Source organism: Hirundo rustica, chromosome 14 (assembly GCF_015227805.2).
Source record: "Hirundo rustica isolate bHirRus1 chromosome 14, bHirRus1.pri.v3, whole genome shotgun sequence".
Classification (NCBI taxonomy): domain Eukaryota; kingdom Metazoa; phylum Chordata; class Aves; order Passeriformes; family Hirundinidae; genus Hirundo; species Hirundo rustica.
In genome coordinates, this window is record NC_053463.1 from 5,420,117 (window position 1) to 5,447,857 (window position 27,741).

The window sequence follows — 27,741 nt, forward strand, 5'->3', positions numbered from 1 at the left end:
TGGGTGCTGGGAAATGAGGAGAGATTAATAGCACATTTCCACAAGGCTAAAACACCACTGACCACAAGACTCAAGAAACTACAGACTGATGAACAAACGGATAAAGACCAATGGCTAATCTTAGCCCTGACTTAATTATCCTGAATTAATCTGCTCACACCAAATGCAAATTAACTTAGCCTTCAAACCTGTAAAGGAAGAATGGAAATTGTCTTCATGCACTAGATTTTAACTTTGAAAAATCCTGGAGATGTCTGGGCTAAAAAGGTTATAAGAGGCAAATTTGGAACCTGATATCCAAAGGCTCTTAGCATAAAGCCTTCACCTGTAAGAACTGTGATTATTTAAAAGCCCTCTGCTAATCTTTCACCTTGAAAATTCAACAGTGAGTGACAAACTGACTGCAAAGTGAATGGGCCAGAAACACAGATTCCTCATGGCTAGTAACAACAGCCATATTCCCAACACTTGGCTGCACTTCCACTAGAGCCCATTCCTTCATCAGAGCTATGATTTGGAAAGTAATAATACTCAACCTGTTTGAAATATATTTGGTTCAGGGCACAAATATACTCATTTCAATTTTTTTTTTTTTTTTTTTTTTGATTGGAAGCTTAAATCTTGTCTTCAATATTTTACTTACATGGAGTTTGGAAGATAAAGCACCTATGTGGGAATGCTTCAGCGGGTGGTATAGCAGCTACAAAAAGTCCTGCAGGGTCCTGGATAACAAAATCATTTAACATCAGACCCCAGTGGGAAATAAAACAAAACAAAAAAGGAAAAAAAAAAAAGCGCCAGTTGAAACACATTCAGACTCCTCTAAAAACAGAGTTTCTGTTCAGTCTCAGCACAGAAGTGGCTCTGGCAAAGCCTTTAAAATTCCACCATCCCCAGAAGAGAAGGATGCAGCATCTTCACAATAAAGACTGGCCTGCTAGTTAACCTTCTCCTGAGATTCTCCCTTTTACCTTCATTAAGTGTTTAAAAAAAAGTATTAAAAAAATTTCTTTGTAACCCTCCCCAGTAAAAACCTATAATTGTAAAATATAGATATATTTTCAGTCAGTCTTTTAAAGATCAATGTTTCTGTTAAATTTTTCCAAGATGGTTGAGTTTGTGTGTTCAAATATCCACTGTTGTGTTGGAGATGAAGGATTGCAGCTATTCATAAAGATCTTTCGATCACTCTCACTGCAGTCCATACAGCTGCTGCTGACTGGGTGGTACAGAGTCTTGTCCTGGAGGAGAGAAATGTGATGTGAGGTTGCATAACTGGAGAAGAAAAGTTGTTTTAAAACCAAGAGAAAGAAGTCTTAAACACCGAGGTGAGGTGAGCCATTATGTCACTTGGGTGTACCTGAAGTTGTTCCACACGTAAGTGGTTGGCAAGTGTCTGGGTTCATTGCCACCCCTTCCAACAGAATGCAGCCCAATCCTCACACCTGCACTGGGACTCTAAATCTTCCCATGGGCTCTCCAGGCTGGGATCCTGCTGCATCCCTCTCGGGCACTGTGCCAGCAGATTGCAAGGTCTAGGACAGGGCACTTAGACAAGAATTTACTGACCTGTGGCCCACAATAGCATTGCTTAGTAGAAGGAAGAATAAATCCTTATCTACTTTTGGCAGGACATTCCAGTGCTCAGAACAAACCAACTGTCAGAACACCTCTTTGCAAACACAAGGCTGCATCACCTCATTGTCAGCTGTGGGGACACTGCAAGGAGAATGTCCTCTGCTCAGGAGCCCTGGGGTCCTCACCTTTCTAACCAGTGCAACAGGGGAGTCACCTCTTTTTAATCAGTGGTACAGTGAAAACAGGCTCTGCAGACTCTCTTATTACTGCTACAGGAAGAGAAGGGATAAAACACGAGTGGTGACATTTTCAGGAAATGTAAGCGCCTCAGGCAGTTTGACACCTCAGATGAGAACACACCCCCACACACAGACTCACTTTTCGATATCTCCAGAGCTGATTCCCCTTCATTCCATGACAGTCATAGAGGGTCACAGGGCTGCTGTGGGAAATGGCATCAAAACAAAACTTCTTGGTATGCTGAGGATCCCCTGGACGGATGTCCTCTCTCCAGCTGAAGGTGAATACCTGCCAGGACAAACAGGACTCTCATGATGGCTGGTACTGGGCATGATACTTTCACTGGCAGAACGCTGCTCCCTGTGCCCACAGGCTTCAAGGATGGCTTCAAGGAAAGGGCAGTATCTTCTAGAGGAAAAACTCCTGCCTCTGGGGACAGGCACTGCTGACCAGGGGACTCTGCACCAGCTGTCACACAGCATGAAACAAGATTGTGCTGCTGCAGCCAGCCATGCTGGTCAGCCTGGGTACTAGAGCGGCCCTGGATGTCTCTGCAATGCAGACATACGTCAAGGATTAAGTGAGCAGCTGACCAATTACAGCCCTTCCCAGCCAGCAAAAAAGCCAGAGAGCTCCAGCAGCTCGGAGTTAACGCTGGCAGTGAACACTGGAGTCTGCACAGGCAGCCTGCAGTCACCTTGAGAAATCGTCCCACACTCCTGGGACAAGAGGCCAGGAGCTGCAGCTTCCCACCCCGCCCACAGGAGAGCAGGAAAGGCAAACACTTGGGCGTTGCTTCTTGATGCTCCCTTCTACTGACCCTGCAATGAACTCTCAGCACTCTCAGGTGAAATGAAGGAGGGACTCTACAGAGCAGAGGAGGAGTTTTAACTCCAGTAATGGAGCACAAACGATGCCTGGCAGTGCAGTGCCCTGATGAAGGGGCAGCACTAACCCAATGTGGTTGTGCAGGGCTGCCAGCCAGCACACCTCCCTTTCAGTCCCTGAGGAAAAGGCTGCTCTGGAGGAATAGTTCTCCTCAGAGAGCTCTCATGGGGCAGTCAGGAAGGCAAGTAATGATCAGGGTGCTGCTATTTGAAGGAGCGTGGCCAAAAACTTTTGCACAAAGAAACTTTGTTCTTGGCTGTCTTTTAAATCCCTCTTGAGAGAGAAATTACCACAACCATTTAGGCTCAACGCTACTCAGAAGTTCAAACTGCATTCTCTTCCTAAACATAAGCCAGAACTAATTTTCAAGATCCTCCTGACACAAGAGAGGCTTAGTTTTGGACTATGCCTGAGTAAATTGGTTTTGTTTCTATTTTTCACGCATCAAATTGATATGCAACAACCCTCTGCCTCCTACTACAGAAGCCATTCCCTGAAGAGTTATGCATGGCTCTCTAACAGAGGTATTGTTTTCTTGATCCTTTCTCAGCTCAGCTGCTACAGTTTAGACAAACTAATATTTTCCTCCCTTCTGTTACAATAAAGCTGTCGTTTCTGGCACCTCCTATGTTGAGAGGGTGAATCTATAACCTGGCTGGTTTCATCTCTCCAGCATTGGTTGGGTGTTTATAATGCATTTGCCTCCTGTCAGGAGGATGATAGTGAACAGTTATTGAATGCTCCTGCAGGTTCATTAATATGCATGATGCTCCTCTATCACTTCTTTCAGCACAACCTTTGAAGTTAATATTCACTTTGTTACATATTACAGCTGCCTTGTCACTGGCTTATTGTTTTGGCACACTGTTTTCTTGTCATTTCTTTTGTTCACTCTGAGAACTTCAAAGCAGAGGTAAAAGCTCGGCACAGCCTGCCAGGCTCTGGACCTCCCTGTGCCACAAGCACAAGCCACATCCTGTACCAAAGTACAATCAGCATGTGAGCCTTGGGGTGCACCTGACAGCTCTAAATGGCATTCCTTCAACACTGCTCCTTGGAACCTCTCCCTCCCCAGATTTAGGGGCCGATGATTTATCAGATTGTTACCTGCACGTTGTTCCACGCTGCCTCTCCTCTGTCCTTCACGCAGTTTTCCAGCCTCAGTGGGGATCCCAGGGCTCCATGCTTAGTATCCACACACAGCCCAGTTCCCACATTACGTATCTGAAATAGTTAATCAGTCACTGAATCTCCTACTCCTACCAGGAAAGAAGGGTCAAATTGTCTCAAATTGCAGCTGTATTTGTAAGAAGTTAAAATGTTTAAGATTCCTCTCTTAACTGTGAGTCTGAGGGGGCCAGTAACAGCTGGAAGAAACACAGAACTCAAACCAGGACCCAGCTGTACTCCAGCACACAGCAAATCCTAGCAGTGACAGGACTGCAGAGCCCACTGTGGGCTGGGTTGTCTGGTGGTGCCATTTTTCACAGCTCTATACCTGGTCCATCCTCCCTTAAGTCTGTGCCAGTGTGAATGTGCTACAGCAAACATATGATGAATGTTGCTCTTCTGGATTCTTAAGTACTTTAGATTTGTGAGTTACTCTTGTGTTATAGTAAATTTTTGAATCTTCGTTGAATTATTTAACTTAAGGTACAGATTAAGTGCTGTTAAACCTTAAACTTAAGGCTTAAACTCTTGGCTGAGTTCAGAGCTAAGTCTAGTAAGGGCATCTACTCTGAACCTTTTGACTTCACAGGAAAACTCTCCCTTATTCTTTTTTATCTTTATCCTTTTCCATCCCCAGTCTTCACACAGGTCATTTTTGGTTGATTTCCATTTTAGATTGATTGATTTTAGTTTGCTTTTTCTCTGTGTGCTTTAACCCTCTAGAAAGTAGTAGAGTGAATCTTACCAATAAACTCTGTCATGCTTTCATTTTTATCTTACACCTGCTTTTGCCAGTGGTTCTTTAAGTGACCCAAAACACTCAGCCATGAGAGTTGTGCGTAACAATTCACAGCCTTGCTCCTGGGGTGATTCTATTCCCAGAACACAGCTGACTTTCAAAACTACGGATGGTTTTCCTGCCTTTCGCATGGGAAAGCTAAGGACAAGAGAACCTCAACACAGTCGTGAAGCCCTTTGGAAATACAAGATTTCACTACTGCTCAGCTGCTGCCTCTCCCTAGTCTTCCCTCTGGCACATTCTGCTTTCTACTAAATATACGACATGCAGAACAAGCCAAGTCTCTATTCTTGTTGGAGCTGTGCGCTAATAGGAGCAGCTGCCTGCCCAACTGCCTGCTTCGATCAGGCCAGTGCAATGGTAGAGGAGTTCTGGGTTTTGAAGCATCAAGCAGATCTTTGAGCACTCACTCGCACCTTACCCACAGCAATTGAGGCACAGAGACAACCTTAAAAAACCAACCCGCAGCCTATCTGCCCGCTGCAGATGTCAGAGCACCAACTTGCCTCTCCCCAGGCAGCTGCTGGAGGCTCCACTGGTGGGTAGAACTTTGGCAAGTCCCAGGCGACCTCGCTCATGAACCACTTGAAGCTTTTGCAGTTGAGGTTGTTGCGAAGCTCCTTCTGAGCGGCGACGTCGCCCGCGGAGAGGTGCCGGTACTCGGGTCTGCGCTGGTAAATGTATTCTGCATACTCATCCATCCACACCTCAGCCACCCGCTTCAGGTTCTGTGGGGGTAGAAGGAGAGGGGAAACCACCTGAGAGCGCTGCACAAAGCAGCATTAGCATGCAGAGCAGCTCGCGTGGTTTTGCTCAGAAAGGATTTTCTTTCACATCCACTCTCTCTCTTCAGCTTCAGGACAAAGATTATTTTTATTACTCTGTAGTTCCAAGGGACTTTTAGAAAGATATTTTCAGTTAAGGTCAAAACAGAATCCTGGCGCTTGGCCATTATATCTAGTTCCTTGTGGCTAAGAAAAACAACATTAATCAAAAGTTGGGTTTGTTCCTTTTTTTCTGTAAGGAAGCTAGTCAGAACATGATGCTGGTAAATACCACTGGACATTCAAAGGTCTCTGACAAAAAGCTGCTTTCTTAAATCCTTCTTACTGCATCTTTTATATCCATCTAGGAATGGGATTTGCAGTACTCCCTTCTGAAAAGGTTCAGTTCACAATACCCTTTCTTAGCGCTATTTTTCCATTTTCTTGGGTAAAATTGAGATACCTCAGGAATACGGAGCTTTCAGGTGATGACCCTTCAGAACAGAAGCAAAGGGTTTTACCTCATGGCAGCAGCACATTTCATGTATTACTGTAAAGCTTAATCCCCTGTGCACCTCCAAGACAGCAACAAACACCACCCACTCAAAACAACCTGCTTGTCACAGCACCCTTGGGAGTGCTGGACCTCGAGCTGTTCTCTGGCAACATCAGGAACATTCTTGCTGCCCCTTGGTAATGTGCCATGTGCAGTTGTGGCTCCTTGCATGAAGCTCCTCAGTCCAGCAGTGATCATTTACTACCAAAAAACTTAGGAAGTTAAGAGTGAGCAGTGTGCTGATCCTGCCCCAAATGCAGCCTGCACACAACAGGAGCAGGTGTTTACCCCAAGGTGTTTGTTAAAATGCCAAGAAACAGCTTTTCCTACATCTCTGCTGTCTCCTTCCAGCACCGTGGGAGTCCGCAAGAGGCAAATACTGAATCAAAAGAAATACAGCTCCCTCCTGAAGACATGGCAGAGACAGGAGAGTGCTTTGTCATTCTGACAGGTCATTGCTGGGCTAAGGAATAAATCCAACCCTGTAACTGGGGTGATGCCATTAAACCGGGAAAAATTGTTAACACTGTGCAAGCCTTAAGATTTCAGAACAGCAGGACACCTCTCTGAGGTTTTTAGTTTTGCAGCCTTCCAGCCCCTAGGATGTTTTTCTCCCACCAGAGGGCAATGCAATCCCTCTTCAATTTGAAAATTAGCTAGAGAAACTCAGTGCAAGATAGACAAAAGCTCTTCTTTGGGCTACACTAGGTTAAGAAATAAGATGGCACGGAACATTCCATTGTGGAAAATTACAGCTTGCCCATTCAGTGGTCTGCGATGCTTGAAGCTGAGAGGTCTTTCAATCACCAAAACCTATCACCACGCTGAAGCCTGCTGCTCTTGGAGAGCACAGCTATAAAATGACTGAAGTATTATACAAATAAAGCCATATCTTGTTTTTATAGCCAGTGCCTGATCACAAAGTCCCTGCCCAGCACCCAGCAGTGGCTGATGTCTGGAGCACAGCAGCTGTTCACACACACATCTGCAGCTCCCCGGGCTCTCTTCCCTTTGTGCTACACATCCACCACTGCAAAACTGCTCAATTTGCATTGTACAAGTGCAAATTACAGACAAAACCCCCCACATTTGCCTCCCATTGTGTGGTGAGAGTAGACAACAGCACTGTGATGTTGCAGTCAGACTCCTGTCACGGGGAATGCCACTGCCACTTACTCTTGCCAGGCTGACTCCTGTGGGAACCTTGTATGGAACATATTTCCTGTAGATATGACCAACTCTAGAGCAAGGGATGTCTTCCATGCGACCTCCACACATCCATACCTGTGGAACAGTCGAGAAACACATTCAATCTTGGCTTTGTGGAGGAAAGTGAAAAAGAAAAGACTTCCAAGTAATAAAAAAAACTTAACCCAGATTTTTACATTAAAGTACACTCTTCCCAAATCCCCTCCCCGCCTTAGTCCCAAATCCTATAACAACCCGCTTAGAGCCATGCAGCAAGCCTTGATTTAGCACAAGTGCTCTCAAGCCTTCTATACAGAAAAGAACAGGGGAAAAAAAATCCAAGCACTGAGAAAACAGCACACACCTCGCTTTAAACTGATATATGTTATTACAGCAATAGTAACCACAATAGTTAAACTGGGCTGCCATAAAAACCCTGGGTGTAGGTTGTGTAACGAGGCTGTAAAAGGGAAGCCATCTCCTTAGTACAGGTGGTCATGTGTTATGCAAAAGGCTCCAGGGAATTCATGAGCCTGTTCAAGTGCCAGAAATCAGAAGAAACTGCTACTTTTTCCCGTGGTTATCACTGCTCTTTTATGGTTTCATTGCTGACATTCATTCATTGCTTTTGCAGCCTTACAATTAAGTGGAAATCTCTGCCTGGTGAACACATAAATAGCTTTAAAAAAGCCCTCAGGAAGTCACTAGAACACACTGCTAGTTGGAGATGACTACCTTGATGCTTGGTTAATGTCTAGAGCGGGCACAAAAGCTTCCCTCCTGATCTGAGAAGATTCACTTTGTGCCAGCACTCTGCAACAACTTTCTTTTATTCTTTATTTATAGCATGGATGTAGTAATTTTGTCCAAGTGAAACAAAAGGAGACATTTTCTAAACCAGCCAATCTACCTCATTAGGTTTAAAAAATAATTCTGTGCTTCACAGAAATACCCAATCAATACTTATAAGAAAAAGTACCCTTTAGAAATGCCAAACAAATGACTTTCTGAATTCCTGAAACGAGGCACTACCTTTGCCCTTCTCTTTGTCCCCAGATCCCACGGGACTGCCCCAAAGGATTTTGGGCAGTGCTCTTGATCTCCCCGTTCACTGGGGCTAATTTGAGCCACCACAGTTCACTGTACAATGAGCTTAGTCAACAGCTTCACACATAGCAGGCAATTCCATTAATATTCTACAGCGACAATATTAAATACTTAGCTTGGAAGAGAAATATTTGGCCAAGGCTGCTGCATAATTATTAGCTCTGACACTAAAGTCCTCTGGAGCTTCAGCTCTGTCTGCTGGCCCTAATAATTACAGTCATTTGCTGACTGCGTATAACTTCATGGTAGTTGGTTGCTCTCAGTTAGAGAAATATTTTTCACAGGCAACTTCTGAAGTTCAAGGTACTTAATTACATGTCGTTACGGTGAGAGAGACAAGAAGAAAGTTGACAAACACTCCTGCAGATTTCATTCCTTTTGTCCCTGCTGGGTCCTGAGAGGCTGGTGCAGAAGAGATGAAAAAGAAACTAGCGCTCAGCTTCTGTGAAGTTTCTTATGGAATTAGAAATGTTTTTTATTCTGCAGCGACTGTGCTTTTGGTTGCAGCGGGCCAGAGCGTGATTCCGCTGCTGAGGAATTAACAGGCCGAGAAAACAAGCATTTGGACATGGTTTGTGTTTCTAGGACAGAAATGGTTTGTGAAAGGCTGTAAGAGCTGCCACAGGCCTGTGAACTACAAAAACCTGCAGGAGCAGCAACAGAAGTCCCAAGCTCAGTTGCACAGACACACACTCCTCAACAACCTGCGCTACCCTGCACTGCATCCTGCAGCAAGAAGCCTGAGGAGTTCACAGCTGCTGCATTTTAGTGTAACACAAGCCTGGCTGCAAGCACCAGCCTGTTTTCCTTGCTGCCTGCGCACAGGATGCCTGACCTACTCCATCTCTAAGGAAAGGCTTTCAGCCAGGCCACCAGGAATACACTTCTCTGGAACATGATGTCCCTGTGTAAACTGAGCAGCAGAGCCCTGCAGTCGGTACAGCTGGAGAGAGAGCTGTCCTTGTGCTGCAGAGCTGGAGAGGCAGCAGCAGTGGGAAGCTGGACAGAACTGATGGGCCAAGAGCTCCAAGCTGGTACAAGACTCCAAGCATAGAAGACAACATTACATGAACACATGCAATGTGATCAGAAAAGCTACTTAACTGAGTTGCTTAATAAGGAAACTCTAACATCAGTTTGATTTATTCTTCCTGATCATGCTTTAAAATATTTACTTCCAAACGATGCTGCAATGGAGGCAATGGAAAGCTTCCTAATCCCCACCAGCAGAGCTCAGTGACCCTTTCAAGGTACTTTGCCACCTCTGTGCCTTTTTAACGATGCCTCACACTGCAAGTGACAGTATGGCACCCTCAGTACAAATCTAATTTTAAAGGCATGCTTTCCACTCATTCGTTGCTGCTTTGATTTATTTTATTAGTGAGCTGCTTTGTGTGGTGACAGAACTCATTACAACCCCCATAAAGAAAATTACCAGTCCTTATCTATACAACTGGAAGAAGGGGGAGAAGGAAAGAGCGTGATATGCATTGGTAAAACACAGCTAACAAAAGCATAAGAAAGCCAGAGCTAAAGGTCAGAGAATCCCATCCAGGGGTCTGTCGAAGAGTAAATGCGAGGGAAGCAAACCCAAAATAGCTGTGTGCTAGCTGAAGGAATGCTTCCAATATCAGTTACTGATATTGGTTGTTTTTAAACAAGAGTACAGTTCCCAGGCATGACAAACCAGAACGTACAGTGCTAAAAATACCGCGCTGTCAGACAGCTGAAACGGTGCTGGGCTGTGGGGCAGCACCTCCTGCCTCCCCCACAGCACTGACTGTCCCTTACTGCCTTCCCCTTCGGCCACGGGAGCCAGTTTTCTTCTGAGTGCTTTACAGCTCGTGCCTCACTCCTCAGCTGACATGACAGAAAACGTCAGAGCTTGAACTCGCACTGATTTCAAACAGCCATTTATGCCGTAAGAACAAGAATTAAAGCTGGTCAGGCAGACAGTGCTTCTTACAATAATCTAATCAGATCTCATCAAGAGAGAACAGGAAATTTCTCTTCCTCCTCAGGCACAATTTTGCCAATTGCAATTCATTTTGGGCTTGGAATCCAGCAGCTGACAGATCTGCTAGAATTAAGAGAAAACCTGGCTACACTGAGGTCAACGGGCACACTGAGCGGATTTCGCTAAGGCCACAATCTCACCCTAATAATAAAAACTACACAAGGGAAATAAAATAACACCGGCGATATTGCTTCCATCTTCCCAGCAGCCTGGAGAGCTGTAACTCCATATTCATAAAGTGACTCCAGAGCCTTTGATTCAGTCAGTATGCTGTGAAAGCAGCAGATAATATGCCACCTATTCTCTACATGGGAATGTTATGCTGATCCAATTCCCTTTCTGCAATTTCAGAAAACAATGTCAGGTAAGACAGCTGAACCTCTCCTCTCAAACACACAATACAATGCTGCAGTTGGTGTGTGAACACAAATTATCTGGGTATACAAGGTTTATGGTTTCCAAAGACTGCACCATGATGAGCCAATGCTTCCCAAGAGAGGGAAAAAACACAAAGGAAATTTAAGCCCTGAAAATAAAGCTGCTTCTGCAAGACACAACAGAAATGAAGACCATGGGATGGACCAACAGAGAGCAGCTGGCTGGTTGTGTGAGCACACACTGAAAGGTGGGAAGAAAAGGACACAGAGGATAAATCAAGGGGGTTCTCTGCATAACAAAGTGAGTGAGAGGATGAAAGCAAGGGCAGTAACTCAGGAAAACTGTAATCCACTATACTGGAAGCATCAGCTGCTCCTGCTGTTGGGACTTGGTGCTGTCTGAGAGATTAAGGTAGCCCATGAGGCACTGGGATCTGTGTGTGTGCACAGCACCTTCTCACACACCAGTACAGCCCCTCCTCACAGCCTGGAGCACTTGAGAGTAATGACAGCACTTTCTCATAATCACATTTCAGGGAGTGGAGGGGAGCACTTCCCTGCTGCTGCTTGCTGGGAGGCTGCTCAGGAATCTGAACCAAGAAGAGGGTGAACAGAGGCAAAAAATTCATCAATGGTCTGAAACTGATCTGGGCATCACTAGATAGGAAGGGAGAAAGAAGCCATCCCGTACTGCAGCTGAGAGCCTTAGAACTAAGAAGCATGTGCTGGCTTAAAAAAAAAAAACAAACAAAAAACCCAGGAAAAAAAAAAAAGCACCAGAATGCCTGGCCTGTTCCAGTGTGGGCAAACGTGAGCTGCTGGAAAGTGGAGGGAGGATGTGCCTGGAATAAGCAGCGCAGGCTCACAATCAGGCACTAACTTCAGCAACACAAGTAGAAATGCTGTCAGAAGGGATCCCTTGGCAGTTGCACCCGAACTACACACCTGCCAGAGCCCCGTGGCAAAATGGGAATCAAAAAGGTGCTGCTGGCATGAGGCAAAGGAGAGGCAGGCATTAGACACGTGAACAGAAGCTGTGCAGCACTTGGGTTTGCTGGAAAACGTGTAACGTGTTTGATGCTGTGAAAATCAGAAGCAATCCATGTTCATGGTTTGGGGAAAGGAATTGGAAAAATGCAATGACCTACAAATAGCAGAATAAGTGCAATGGCTCTTTTCCTATTGCTGAAGTAAGAATTGAAAACTACAAGTACTGACCAGTTCTTTTGTCTCCCTTTTAATTGTTCTTTTCAAGGCAACTGTCAATTTGGCTTGTTTGCACTGAGCCCTTTGCACTTTATGAAAGCTTTACAATCTCCAAATTACAAGGCAAACATTTCTAAAACTGAAATGATTTATCACCTAGAGAAAGACATTCTGGATTCTCATTCTTTGCTCTTCAAGCACAGTGTGCAATTAAAACACTGAGAACCACACCACTCCCATCTGAGATACAAAGTACATCTATATTTATGCCTACACACAGTCAGAGACATCCCTTTTTATTCTTCTGTTTCCCCATAACCAAAAAAACCCAGAGACTATGTATTTATGGAAGAGAGGCGTGAAGCAGTTTAGTGAAGGTTTATGTAAGCCAAACAGAATAGAAGCCACAAAAATACTAGAAAACTGGCAACACCATCAAATAAAACTGAGCGTAGATAAGTGCTGTACAAAGTAGCACTTGCAGAAGGGAACAGTTTAAATGCTTCACACATACTGCTCCAAATTAAATGCACTTATGCAAAAAAAAAAAAAAAAATGAAGCAGTTAGGTAGGCAGCTATTAAATTGTGTTTAGAAGAGGAAGAGTCCATTATAACTTTGGGTAAAGATTCGAGTTTTGTTCACAAAGGAAGATGAAAAAGATCAGGAAAAACTGTAAGAGAGGAGAGGTAAGGAAGCGATTCCAAAAAGCAAAGAACCCCACCTCAGTGAAGTCTGCTGAACAGAGGAAGCAGGAGGCAGCAGAAAGGAAAGGTGCCAAATGCCCCACAGAGACAGCTGTGAATGCTTGTTTACCGTTTTTCCAAAATACAAGAACACACCTCCAGGTCAGCACCTGGGAATTCACCTGTAACTACCACTGGAGATTGTGATCTGCAGTGCTGGCTCAGAGACTGAGCTGCTCTGGATACACACAGCTCAAGAGAAGGAAGCAGTGCCTGTTTTCTGCTTGAATGGGATGGATAGATCAACTCTTTCATTTCTAAACTAGAATTTTCTGTTTTAAGGGATTGCTAACACCCAGAAAACGACAAACCAGCAGTTAAGGTCAGAAAGTTCACCGCAATTTTTTTGTCCCTCCTACACGCAATGTTTCCTAATGATGTTTGATGTATATGTTTCATACAGAGGGCAAGGCTTCTAGAGTTTGATCCACCCTCTAGCTAAATGTTTTCTGAGGTGTAAAACACTGATGCTTTCTCTGTTGGCTTGTTTGAAAATTTCTGCTCAGAAGGAAGCAGAGCCAGCTGATAACAGAAATATGTATGATTTCCAAAAAGAAAGGCAAGAAGCTCCTAAATAAACTTGTTTATGTCTAGTCTCTCGGCAACAGAGCCCTGTATTTTAAAATAAAGGCAAAACCAGCAAAGCACAGTCCATGAGTGGCCAAAAAAAATATGCTTAAGGAAAAAAAAATCCAAAACACAAAACCCCCCAAAGAAGCCCTGTACTCCTGGTGAAGCTCGAGAAGGCCAGATCCAAGGCAATGGATTACAGGCCAGCATTACAGATGAGTACCTGCACCACACAGGGACAGGAAAAAATTCCTTCTTAAAGCTGGGATCTAAATCTGGCAGGCTTAGAACTTGAATTCCCATGAGATAATAAATAATGTGAAAGCAGGTCCCTCACGCCTAAAGCCAGAGCTTTAAATTATTTGACAGTGCACCTTTAACTACAAAATCTCAGTCAACTTCTAAAGGTAAAAACATAGCTCTAAGCTCACCAGGAAATGTCATAGCTTCATAAATTCCATGAACAAACCTTCTATTCTTGCAATTCCAGCAGAATTATTAAATCCATCAGCCACAGATGAATGTATCAATTTATCTTAATTTCTGAAAATACACTGAGCCTCTTTCAGTGAAAACTTCATTTTTCTGTTGCACAATGAAAGAAGAAAGGGGGTCTTTGCAGAGATTAATTAAAGCAAATTTATCCCTCCATAAATTACCATCTCTGGACTGAAATAAAACACAGTGCGTTTCAGAGGGGATAAGCAAACAGATGAATGAAGCAGTCTTATTTCCTGCAGATCAGGCAGCTTGACTGTCTGCTGTAGCACAGGAGACAAAGGGCTTGCCCAGCCACTGTCATCACTCTTGGAAAGCAGCATTTTCGGAGAGGAAGAGGCTGAATGCTCCCCTCCTGCAGAGAATGAGCGCCTTACACAATTTCATTACACACAACACAAAGATGAAGCGGCTCTAAGCACAGTGACACCCCCAGAGAGGGATCCTCACCCCTCCCTTCCTGCCACTGTCACACAGGACAAGGGACATCCAAGGTGACTTCTGGGCTCTGGTGAGGAAATGATGGAAGGAAAGGCTGTCTCAAAATCCACGTCTTTTCTCCCACTGCTCACTGCCCAGTAGCACACGGGGTGTGTGGCAATGTGGCTCGCTGAGGATTGATATCCTCTGATCTGCACAGAGGCATGGAGGTTCAGAAATCTGCTTTGTAAGAGATCAACCATGACTTGTCAGGGGAGACAGGCAGAATTTTAACTGCTGAAGCTAAACTGGGCACTTCATCCCTGCTATCCTCTAGCCTTGTGCTAAGGTCAGCTAGCTTAGATCAGCAGCATCCAGACACCTGTAAAATTAAATATTCAGCCTCTGAAAGAAACCTCAAACAGAGTTCAATGTAGACATCTTTTGGTTTTTGTAGACATCTTTTGGTCCAGGCTATGGGAAGGATTCCCCCCACTGAAGAGAAGACTGGCCACCTGCCTTCAGGGGTTTAGGGACATTCTGGTGGGTTTCCCAAACTGGATTTCAGAGTGCCACATTCCAACCTAACACAGGCACCAGCAGTCTTGGTGGGTTACAGTGACTTGTTACTCTTTGTATGCATTTTTGATCAGCTGGCTAACTCTCAAAGCCCTCCACTGACCAGCTCAGTCAGTAGCAAAACTGTCCCCAGGCCAGGCAGATAATGATCCAAAGTCACTGCCGGCAACACTAATGACTCCAGGTGTTGAAGATTTCTTCCCATGGTAAGTAACAGCCTGAGTTCCTCACAGCCAGGGGTCAGCTGGATTGAACTCAAGCTGAGGACTGAGGTCCTCCTGGATCTGGAATCCTCCTTCCCTCAAGGAGGAGTGTATTTAGCATCTTGCCAGCACCTGGGAACACTAAGCAGCCTCAGGGGCTTACCCTTGCTGGGAAGAGCGCGTGCATCAGAGCTGTGACCACACAGTGGGGATACCCCAGCTAATCCTGCCCCCAAACCGACCTCACAAGTCACTGCTCACATCAGTGCTGATTCTTCTGTGCACTATCTTACTACTCCCAGCTCTTTCACCTTCAGTCACACACAAAAAGTAAGGACAAGACAGATCATTTACATTCTGCGCCTTGGAACAAGTTCTTACTTTTCAAAACAAAAGTAATTTCCAGAGAACGTGGCTCACCTTAAAGGATATTTCATACTGCTCTCCTCCCCATATCTCCAGACCTGCATCATACCCTCCCAGCTCCCAGAACCACTTTCTATCGACTGCAAACAGTCCTCCAGCCATTACAGGAGACCTTAAGGAAAAACCAGACTCCATATTACAAGCACATTCAAAGACACAGATCTCTAGCTAAACATTTAAAAAACAAAGCAAGATTTGACAAATATTCTTTTTACCACCCAGTGCTCCCGGTGCCTTTACAACCCCATCAGTGCATCAAACAGTTGTTTTGGTGTTATCTACTGATTTCCCACTTGCAAACGAGGAGGACCAGACCAGGCTCCCTTCAGAACCTGCCAGTGCCTCTCCTCCAAGCAGGCAGGAGTTGACCATTAAGTGACAGGACACCACTTCAGCCCAAGGGACCTGAACGCTCCACACATGGTGCTCTGCTTCTGTTCTAGGGTTGAATCTTTGAGTTTGACCTCAAAGAGCGTTCTGTTGGTTCGTTTTTCATCTTTTTCATCATGTTTTTTTTTTTTAAACACTGCAGAGTATAAAGAACAGCAGAACTGTCTCAGCGTTGGCAAGCACAGCAACAGCAGAGCATAACTTGATCACAGATTTACTTCTGCAGTGCACTGTAATAATCAAAATTGCTGTAATTATTCTGCTAGGTTTTCTTCTTCCCTCACCTGGGAACGACACATAACCCACCATTGGTTTGTTGTTTCTGGCAGAGCATTAGGCTATGTTTGAAAGATCTCAGTGATAAATGACCACATTAATTGTTACACATTAGAGTTTTCAATGAAACGTTAACTTCTGCAGGAATTAACGCGGCAAAAAACAGCAATGAAAAGGAGAGTGTTCACAGCTACTATACAATGCGTTTCTTTTAAACCAGCAAAGCAAACAGCTGCCAAAAAAGCAAGTAGCTTAACACCAGCTTCTGGCTTTTGCTATGCTGAGGTGTAAACCAACCCTGCAGCAGGGTGTTATTTCATTAGCTGGCTCTTAGCACTCTGCGTTTCAGTAACTTACTCAAAGGGATCACTGGGATCAGGTTTCTGTAACTCAGGAGGAATGGGGATCCTCTTGTAATACATCTCCCAGTCAAATGCCCCTCGCATTGCGTCTCCAGCCTGAGTCTCATATCCAAAGTGGTCGTGATCAATAACGTCAATCATGGGGCAAACGATAGTCTTGCGGTTTCGGGCAATGCGATCTGAAGATTGGAGAAACATGTTAGAAAACCCATACCAGCTGGGTCCTTTGACCATGAAATTACAAAATAAAGAGCATCAAAATATGAAGTTGTCCAAGAATGACACAGCTTTCTTCCTGTTCCTTCTCTCGTGAGCAGAGGCTCCAACTTATATTCATTTATATCAACTTATCTGCTACTTCTGCAATCACTGAGAGAAAAACACCAGGCACTCATCACCCAGAAGCAGAATGGGAAGAGACAGCCACACTACTACAGAGAACTGACAGCCAGGCTTAAACCAGACCTCTTGTACTCGGTGAGCAATCCTCATTTCCACAAGTGACCAGGATGTGAACCCCTTCTGTGCAGATCCAAATCCAGGGAATAACCCACTGCACCACCCAGACCTAATTGCCACACCAGAATCTGGCAGGAAGTGTTTCAGACTAATAGCATAAGTACTCTCAGCAGGCTCAAGAAATGCAAGTGTTACCTCCTCTCCTCCAATCTTTTCTTCCAACCAAATAATGCAACACAGGATAAACTCCTGCATAAACATCTGGAATTTCTTAAATGCTCTATTACTGAGATAGTCTCTTGTTTGAAGTTAGCTCTCAGAGCAGAGGCGATAAAATGATGTTTCAGCTTCCAAAATCTAACCCACAGAAATGCTTTCTGTGTTTTAAAAATCAAAGCATCCTCTTCGTGTTCTCATTTAAATGGCATTGGAGCTAATTCTGTCCTCCCTCTCTGGGGCTCGTAAAGCTGCAAATGCTTCAAACTACTGCCAGATATAAACTGTAGTGAAAGCAACAGGATAACCATCCATCAATCCTGCAGGAAAATCTGACTCTTTCTTAAACCCTGCTTGAGTGTTGTTGCCACAGCCTATTTGAGAAAGTCACACCTCAGAGAGCTCTGACAGGTCACTGGCAGCAGGGCTGTGAAGGAGTTTGGTACCGGCCAGAGGCAGACAGGTACCAGAAACAGACAGCACCATCCCTTCAGTTAGTCATCCTTGCAAAGAGCTGACACCTCCTCAAAGATGGAATGCTGCCTTGGAAAAGGATGCCCATGTTCTACAAATACACACCAGCAGCTCTCATTCACACAAAGTATTTTTCACAGCCTTGCAGACTATGAAGTTAAATATAGTTATATAGGAGATAAAACCCTTAAAAGCTACTCAAAAGTAAAGATCTCTTCTGTATCACAAAGCCATTCTTCCCTGCAAGCTGGTGAATGACCATGTGATAGCTTACCCTTCTAGCAAGCTGTAAATTATTTAAGATTTCATTTAATGAGGAAACAGAAGAATATGACTTCTGCTCTTTAATTAACAAAAGCACATAATAGGGTTGCTGCACAGTGCAGGACTCCAGAACAGGACAAAAAAAAAAAAAAAATCTCGTACTAAACACTACAAGCTGCCAACAATTCACTTGAGTCTTGCGGTTGGTTTGTTCTTTCTTTTATATTTCATCTCTCTTTTATCCACTTACAGCACGAGGGGAAAGCAGCAGGTGGGAATAATTTCAACACCCCCCCCCTCCCTCCCACTGACCTAAGAGAGGCGGCAGCCAGTTGACATTGGCCTCGCAGTGGGAATCCAGGAAGGTGATGACGTCCCCGATGGCCACCGAGGCTCCCAGCATGCGAGTCCGGATCAGCCCTTCCCTCTTCTTGGTGCGCAGGATCCGCACGTTCGGGAACTGCGCCATGTAATCCTCCAGGCGTTTCTTCAGGTGCTCTGTGTGAAAAGGACACATTGGGACACTGCAACAACCCATTCCTTCAAAATGCTGCTCTGTCTTTACCAGAAGGAGATGTCTTTGGAAGTATGGCCTCAACAGGTAACAAATGCAGTAATAGGAAAAAGGAAGTAAAAATTGCTTCTTTTGAAGGTCTAAAAATAACTGCCTAAGCAAGACTTTTAGAGACGTTCCGAAACTTTAGAAGCAATTAAACGGAGGAGAGAAGAGGGAAAAAAAAAAAAAAAAAGAAAAGGGGGGGAACAAAGAGTATAGAATGAGAAAGAAAGCAGCAGAGCAAGAGGAAAAGGAATAAAAAGACAGCTGGCAGACCCTGAGCCAGGATTCTTGGACACTTGTGGAAAACCACTGTAACTTAGAAAAGACGCAGGGGAATTCATTTTCAGAAGTAAACCACACTCAGGGCATTTAAGCTACATGTGGTTTCTTCAAAACACACAACATAACAATCCACTCATGCATAAATAAAAACCAGGGAAAAGCCTAGTCAGACACCCCTCCAAGCTGCAAGGCAGGCACAGCCACAGTGTGCACGGGGATGGCTTCCTTAAATGCCTATCAGAGGAGATTTGCATTTAAACATGGAAATATTTACACTACTCAACATGGACTGGAGCCACATCTGAATTAACACAGACAGTGGCAGTCACTATGATTAACAAGAATTCAAACAGGAGAGCTGCAGAGAAAGATCACTGAGTGATCAAAACAATGGACAGCTTGTTCCAAAGTAGAGATAAAAAGTTTGGTCTGCATAACAAGAGGGGGGGAACACAGCTGTCTTTACATCAAAGAGTGAAGCAGCAAAGAAAAATCTAAAAATAAGCTGAGCTGATGCTGGCCTCATCACTAATGGGTTGATCTTTTAGGCATCTGAAGTTTTGACAGCAAAGCCCATTCAGAGGGTGCCAGGAATTGTTCATTAATGCCCAACACCATCCACAGCAGTCAGCAACCAGTGCAGGAAAGAAGCCTCACTAGACAAAACTCGGTATGTTGCATCTAAGCAAGTCATTCTTACTTGACTAGAGGCAATCACTGAAATCCAAATACCCTCATAGGGTTATTTGCCTTCTGTAGGGAACACATCCCCTCCACTCTGCACAGCACATCTTCCTCAGCTTCCAAAGGAAGCATGAAAGGCAGAGGCTGGAAAGGCCAACAGCAGGAATGTGTCCCTGAACAGGGCACCAGGGAGGCTGGGCATTGGAAAGCTGACTGAAAAGAGCAAAGGAGCAAATAAACTTAACCTAGTTATGAGCTCTCCCCCTTGTGCTGACCTGGCAACTGAGAGAATGGTCAGAAGCTCTGCGTAACACACGTTCTGTGCCTGCTCTTTGAAGCAGCCATCATGTGTCTTCCTTCAAACATTACCCAAATACACCACCTCCTTGCTTTTGAGGTATTCCAAGCAAGCTCTTTGCCCTGTTCAAAGCTTTGTTTAACATTCCCCAGGAGTTTTTTTTTTCTCACAGATCCAGTTTAGTGTTTTGCCTGACAAGTGTAATTGTCCCATAATATCTACATAGGTTTCCCTCTCAATAGAGCCCTTAGGACTTCTTGATGTCTAGTGTGCTTTTTCCTCATCCTTTTCAGGTCTCTTCTGAATAGATCCTCTCAAGCAACGAGAAATTTTGTCCACTCAATTACAGATTTTTCAAATAAGGGCTTTCCACAGAGACTAGACATATTATTAGTGCAGCTGCCTTCCTCCTGAGGCAGTGGGTAGACTTAAAACGAGAAGAGACGGAAAAAAAGAAAGAAAAGCTACCACTGTTTAACATCAGAGCTCATCCCTTGCCATTGTTAGTTTGTCACAAAAGATTGTTTCATCGTAGAGAACAAACAATTCTCACTTCAAGCAGAAATCAGCCAAGCCCAAACCAGGATGCAGACTTGACTTAACGTACCCAAGATAAGATAAACACGAGAGTAGCTGCTGGTGCTCATTATAATAAAGGAGGGAACTGTCACACATATGCTCTCAGTCTGATTTCCCTAACAACAGCCAGAGATTGATAATAGCAGAAGGCACTTGGAAGATCAGACTACACAATACTTATATTATTCAAGCCAAACCTATAAAGCACTGGGAAATCTTAAAAAATCCACAGCTCCAAACCAATAGAAAATATAAAGAGACTTTCTTCAGCTCTTTATTTTGATTAAAATGAGAAGATAAGCCTGTGAAAGATCCCAGAGGTTTGTCTACCACACGTGCGTTCGTCATTTCCATTTTAGCATCACCTGCCTTTCTGAACTGTTTTGGTTTGTGATGCAATTTCATCTGTGGTCACACCTGGGCTGGGGCAGCTGAAGTGACTCCTCCAGGGGCACAGGCACAGCACACTCAGTCTGCTACCAAACACGAGAATGTCCTGGGATGTGGCCTCACACACACCCAGAAGGTGGACACAGAGTCACTGGACTTGGCTATTTCAGCTGTGATGATGATGGCTGCTCTGCTACACTGACTGAAGTGATTTGTAGCTATTGATGAACAAGCAGCTAAAAATGGAGATTTCCCCATTCTTATAGTGTAATGGGGAAAGGAAGGCATAGGAGTCATGGAGTTTTCTCAGGCAAGTGCTATGCAAATAGCAGAGAGTCTAATCCACTGACTTCTCACAGCATTCCCAAAAGCTGGCTTTGGTTCTTCAGCACTTTACTACATTTCCACAGTAAGAAAATACCAAAGCATTCCGTGCTGGCAGTGAGAAGCCTGCTGTTTGCTGCACTGCTCAAGTGTCTCACACATCAGGAATGGTGTCCCTGATGGCTGGGAGAACAAGGAAAAGCTGCAGGTGCTCCAGCAGCACCTGTGTGCTCACACTGCTGCAGGGGTCACACCTGCTGAGGGCTGTCCTGCAGACAGAGGGACGATGCTCAGGTAAAGCTGCTCCTCCCAGCTGCTGCAGAAAAATCCATGTTTGGTCACTGCATTTTGTAAGATTAAGATTTCTCCATCATGAACTGCAAGTGGGCAGAGTTTATTGCATCTACTTTGCCTAACTGAAGTCACAGGCTTCTGAGCACCCACACAATATACAAAACTCAGTAAAATGCGGTTTTCAGAAAGATTTCTTATTTCTTTATCCTTATGCTATTCCTGCCACACAGCCTGGCTTCTATGCACCCAGACAGAAAACAGTTATTTCATTCTATTTTCAAGTATTGTCCCAATTAAGCCAAATTTTGCTTTAAAAGGAAATTAAAAAAACCTAAACAAGTGTCGTTAACTGCTACAAAATTTAATGAAGCCTTAAAAGAATATATTATGGAATCTTGTCACACTGAGTAATTTTTATTACAAGGGCAATTTTCTTTAATGAAAGTTTTTAGGTGAACTGGATGGATTCCAGTGGCTGTGCCTATGCTGGGCAAAGTAACACAGCCCAAAAATATAAATGAGAGTAAGATTATCTGCAGATTAAAAACTATTCTGGTAGTTTGCTAACTAAGACTTTGCAATAAAGTTGATGAATAATGTATACATTAACAGTACCAGTCAAGAACTGCCGCTTTCTTTACTTTGAGCTGTAAATAAAGCAGTATGAAGACAGCAGAGAAGCTTTAACAGGCAGCCTGCTTTACAAAAGCAGCCCTAAACTTTCCAAAATATGGCTTTTTTTTCCCCTAGGTCAAATTTCTGTGGTGATCTTACTGTACTTCTTCCTACTGGCCTCATTCAAGCAGAGCTGCCCTCAGATCCTTCTAGTCTGGTGACCACTTGTAGCATGGGCAAGGACTTTCCAAGATTGGAATTCCTCATATCCAGTCGACTTTTCATTCCAACATTGTACTCTGCCACCTGAAGAGGCACCTAAGAAATTCAAAAACAAGCATATACAGAAGCCAGAGGAAGACAGAAGAGTCCAAGGAGTTGTTTTGGGTTTTTTTAATAACTTATAGTCTCTGTAACAGCTCTGCAGTATTTGGCAGGGAAGGGAATACCAATATTTGCCACAGAAAGAAAAAAAATCCAAACCAACTAATTTTAAATACCAGCCCTAACTTGAAACTATTAAAGTGATTTATGTCCTGAGAAAGAACTACGAGTGAAACACTTCACCTGTCCTGTGAGTGCAGCATTTCATGGGTCATACGATACCATCAGCTTTGGTTTCTGAATTTTACACTGTACAGCACATCTGCATCTCCAGTGCCTTTGCCATATATGTATCATCAACCTAATCCAGAAGGAACAGCACTGCAGAAATCAGAAACATTCCCAGACACCTTCCCATGTTACTCAGATGCCACTGGTGACACCAAAGGTCGCTCTGCCCTACAGGATCCTGCTGAGGTGCTTTGCTTTAGTTTGCACTCAGAAGCTTGAAGATGTGAGGATGGGAGAGCCACTGCACTCTGAAAATCCAGGGAACCTCCCCCTCCCACTGAAGGGCACAGGAGGACAGGACTGGAGGATCTGCAGAATTCCATTTTAGGCAGAAAAGGACCGTTTCCCTTCTCTGCAGGTTATTTTGGCTGCTCTCCAACCAAAGCCTGAAGTGCCAGCGTGCATCTGGCATTTGTTTACAGGTTACCCCAGCCTGCCATCCCTTCCCTCCCACACGCAGACACGCTTGTTGAAGATTACAAACGAATCCATTCATTTTTACTTGGATACTTGGCCCTAACGTGCTGTTTAACAATTTAAGAACAAATTATGCTTCTTCCTGAATCCATCATAATGTGCAAGCCAGGCCTCCCCGAAATAGAAGATTCTAAATCATTGAAATTAACTTCTCTCCCTGTTTTGGTGCAGATGAGTAATCCTTTGAAACAGCAAAATGTGCTGTTATCCAAACAGGCAGCACTTCCACTAGTTTTAATTTTCTTTCAATGTTTTCACGCTCTGATCACTGAAGTTGGTTAGGAGGATAATAAATTGATTTAACAAATTTTACTATGAGCACCAGTCTCAGCAGTAGAAAACTGATTAGGCTGATCACAGCTTTCCAAGCTGAATCTTCTTACAAAGAGGAAAAGGCCTGAGAAGGGAGAGAATTAATATTTGCTGCTTCACTGATTATAGTTCTGGGGTGGACTCCAAAAGGGGAGGGGGCCCAGATACCACTGCCCATTCTGCATCAGTGGTGGGTCCCAACACAACTTTAAAACAAAATCTGAAGGGGAAAAGGGTTTCTGTGCATGGGACAGTAGCTAAATGTGTACCACCCCACATGATAATAGAGCATGGTTTGGACTTCAACAAGGATTTAAAGGGTTTGCTGAAAACTCTACTGGTTTTGCTCTCTTTCTAAATGGTTTCAAACCAAGCTTCTGTTTCAGGTACAATAAAGGGCACAGAAGTGGAAGAATGGAGCACAAGAAATAAGCCAAATTGTGAATTAGTGGTGAAAAGACCAAGGGTAAGAGCCTGTGCTGTGATAAACTGAGGTGCACAAACTTGTGCTGTCCTACCTGTGCCATCAATTCATCCTTCAGTTTGCAAAGGGAACTTTCTCAGTGCTTCCTCCACCCTAAAGAAGACATCCCAACCCTGCTCAGGTATCCTTCAGGAGATACTAGCACTGAATGCAGAGACAAAGGTGTCAATTTAAAAGGGGAAAATTCACACTTACTAGCATTAGTATATAAATGCACCCAGACCCCAAGGAAAGTTTAAGCAGGCTGCATTTCCAAGCAGAGAGTAATCATCCTAGTGACAGCACAACCTCTCAATCTCTCAGAAGCTTAATTTGTAAAGGAGTTTATTCCAACCGCTGCTTTTTGAGGGAATCCAGAAAAATCCATTTACTTAACTTTCCTTCATGCTGTAAAGGTTTAAACACCTTCTGTTCCTCGGGAGCAGTGCAGCCAACCTGTGGTGTATGCATCACTTCTTAATTCCTGCACACTGACCTCCTGGCCAACCCACAAGAACAGTTTTTCCCTCTGTGGCAGAACCCATCTCTCCCAGGGGAAACAGTCAAATCATTCTCATTAGTTTACTCTTCTCCCTTCCCCATTTCATTACATATGTATCAAGATTAAAGCACCCACTTAGGTTTTTCCCTCTTCTGTTGACTACATCTCATCTAAAGAGGGTGTTCTGTGACTCTCAGTCATTTCCTGTTGATTGCTTTTAACCTCAGAGCTGCTGTGCTGGCACACACACACTGGAGAGATGCAGGTTTTGGCCTACACAGCCTCTGTAGCTGCAAAACGGGTGAATTCCTTGCAGTACACTTAATATTCAGCTCAAGTTTGATGTAGCCATGGTGACTGGCCAGGAAGGGCACTACTGTCCCAAATACTGCCTTCAACCCGAGGAATCTCTGCGCTCATCTTTAAGGCCACATCAGTAGCTTTGACCATCCAGTTGTTTAACCAAAGGAATGCTTGCGCTCTAAAAATCTTTAATTGCCTTGAACCGACACCATCAGCTGCTTTCTGGGCACTGGAGAGACAAGCAGGGGATGCAAAAGCATCTCAGAAGTTTGCTCCAAAGCCTCCTCTGTGCCCAGGGAGCGTGCCAGGCTACAGCCAGCGCTGCCAGCGACATTCTGTGGGCGTATCACGACGTGAACCTAAAGCCTATGACCAACAGCAAGGCAAAACTTGCCATCATTTGAAGAGATGCAGGCAGAGGAAGCGTTAAGACAGTTCTGACTGAAACATTTTGGAACGTAACAAAGCCGTGAGATTAAAGCCTTAAAAGTCATTGAGTTTTGCTGGGGAAAAAAAAAGAAAAGAAAAGAAGGTGCCCAAACAAACCAGTCCTTAGAGAGTTGACTTTGTATGTGAATAGGCCTGATAGAGGCAAAAAACTTCTTGGCCTGAAAGTATTTGTTCTGTGCAAATCATCAAAAAAGGAAATACTCCAGAAAGAGCACAAGGATTGACAGAGAAATCTGCTCCAGACTTTTGTCTTGTTAGAGAACACCCCGTTAGGCCAGAGATGTAGCTCACTTGAAAGTGGCTTTGATTTGGTAGGAATGCACCCCTTTGGATCCCACAGGCTCTGATCTCAAGTGTCTAAGTGAGGAAGAACAAACTATGAAGCCTAAAATTAACTGCAGAGAACTACAAAGTTTTTGCTCTGGGGTTGCAGCCAAATTGGAATATTGGAAAACTAACTGATAATTCTTCAGTCCTACAATGATGCTTAAACATTAACAAGCATGACTGACAAAGCAGAAGGAGGTCTGTCCTGTAGTCTGTGTGTCAGAGAACAGAAAACAATGGATTTGGCAAATGAAAAAATTAGCAATACAGCTGCAGGGAGAACACACGCAATTGACTTGCAGTAACAAACTCTGCCATGCCTGAAGTATAACTTACAAACTCACACTTAACTCTTCTTCTAGACCTCTTCACCATCAGTTCCCAACACTCTGGTTTACTTTACACACAAGAAATGCAGTTATCACAGTAAGTCAGTGACATCTGCTAGAAAGGTCAATAAATCTATTAAATCCTGAAGCACAAATCCAGGCCTGTTCACAGCCGTACTGATACCAAGACTAAGCCATCTTGTGGGCAATACCATTCTCAAGTAATGCATTAATTTTATCTGGATGACAGAGGACAGGGCAGGACTGATACTGAAGGTACCTGCTTTTAAATCTGGAGCTTTGGCTTCCCCCTGCTCAGCACAGTTAAACTGCTGTGCTCCATCAGTGCATCCCCCTTGTGGGTAACAGGCAACAGTGGTCCTCAGAAATTGATGCTACACTGAGAGAATTGTGTGGCATTTCTTTACTAAGGAAATATAACTGCAATTAAAACTAGAAAAGGAATGTGGTTCGGTTTATCCACTTTTATTTTCCAGTTGAAGCAGCATTTAGCTTCCAATTTTCTCAAAGTGAAGAAGTTTCCACCTTTATCAAAGTCCCTGTGTGGAACAGCTGCTTTGTTAATACCACTCCAAATGCAGGTTTAAATAGCAGAAACTATGATTACCAGTAATAGATATCATATATGGGCAGAGGGTGTTTGAATCACATTTCTAATTAACTTCTATAGAGGAGCAGCTGTAAAGCATTAAAATGCTGATTTGCACTGCAGCTGGCAGATATCTAGATTTTTGACTCCTAGCAGATGAGGACATGCACTTCAAGGTGAGGAGAATAAAATTAAAGCTGTTTTCCTGCAAAATTCCTCTAACAGAAGCTACATGTGTAGGGTTTCTTAGCAGCAAGCAATGCACTGAGATTTACTTAATGAGCTGTAATGGAAACTCTGCTCCTCAATTATTTATTTTTTTAAAACTTTAGACTGCCAGACATCCTTCACTACACAATAATTAGCTGAGAAAGAAGTCACAGTAAACTCGACCTTTTCAAGGCACCTCATCTCCTTTCCAGAAGAATCTTTCAGCTGCAGGAACTGATCTTAGAGAAATAAATACAAGATGATGAAAAGTAAACGGGTTAGTTTATTTAGGCTGGCACAAACAAAGCTGCAGTAAACAACTACAATAGGCCCTCATGCCTCTTAAAACACCAGAGAATCAACTTTTAATGCTCCCCAGCCACTGCCTAATGAACAGTGCAGGTTTTAGACATCCCTTTATGAAGGGAATACATGAGCACAGACATTAAAGACACATTAAAAATGAATACTCAAAAAGGGAAAACATAAAATTGAATCTCATCCACATCTCACTGTGATCCGAAGCAGACTCTGTCACTATTATCTAAAGTATCCCACACCCACCACAAGACACTGCCAGAAATGGAGAATTACAAATTACTCTCTCCTCATAAACTAAAATGGGACACCTGCACCAACTTTTATTTTGCTGCTCCCTTTGGTGCTCCCTATGGATAGGAGTGCTGGTGAGTTCACAAATTCACTCTTACACTCACGTCCCTGCTCTGCTGCCTGGGAGTCACGCTGCAGTTTGGGGCAGAAATTTCACATCTCTCCACCCAGAAGAACCAAGCTTCTCCCATTCATGCAAAGAGAGATTAGTCTCATTGACTGTTACTTCTATGGCATTTTTCAGAAGTCTAAACAGACCTGAGATGGTCTGCAATGAATTCTAACAAGGAAATAATCCTCTTTATTCTGTAACTTAATTTACAAAAAAAAATCTTTTCTTAGTTGTTTGTGACAATAGTTATAGCCCAACTCCTATGAGAGACCTTGAAAGCAACACTTAAAGGCTGTGGAAAAGCACAGTTGGCCCAAAAAAGTGTGGCTTTTTCTTCTTTCCTCCATACTTCATGGTAAAAAGCTTCAAGATAAACATATTGATAATTCAGCAAGAAAGGCTGTCATCACTTTGTCCTGAGCACAGTCACTCCATTTTCTGAGATGTACTAACCAGATGCACTTTTAGTGCATTTAAGAGAAAAAAAAGAAATTACTTTTACAGTGCATGTGCCTAAAGATGAAAAGATAATCTCTTTAGCTGCATAAATCTGTTACTGTTCCATTTAAAGATCAAAAAGAATTCAAGTATTAAACCTTTTTCTATTTCAGATACTGAGAAC

General features: G+C 43.7%; 1 protein-coding gene across 2 annotated transcripts in view; it reads right to left on the minus strand.

Moving 5' to 3' along the window:
* Positions 1–760: 760 nt before the first annotated feature.
* Positions 761–27,741, minus strand: part of GALNT10 (polypeptide N-acetylgalactosaminyltransferase 10) — a 77,013-nt gene continuing 50,032 nt past the window's right edge. For both annotated transcript variants that reach the window (XM_040078228.2, XM_040078227.2), the window contains exons 5-12: positions 18,085–18,270; positions 16,355–16,538; positions 15,326–15,443; positions 7,172–7,279; positions 5,182–5,403; positions 3,814–3,930; positions 1,957–2,106; positions 761–1,241 (exon numbers count right to left, since the gene is read on the minus strand). In XM_040078228.2, coding sequence (XP_039934162.1) covers positions 1,074–1,241; positions 1,957–2,106; positions 3,814–3,930; positions 5,182–5,403; positions 7,172–7,279; positions 15,326–15,443; positions 16,355–16,538; positions 18,085–18,270 — 1,253 coding nt within the window. In that variant the 3' untranslated portion in view covers positions 761–1,073. The remainder of the gene's footprint in view (positions 1,242–1,956; positions 2,107–3,813; positions 3,931–5,181; positions 5,404–7,171; positions 7,280–15,325; positions 15,444–16,354; positions 16,539–18,084; positions 18,271–27,741) is intronic.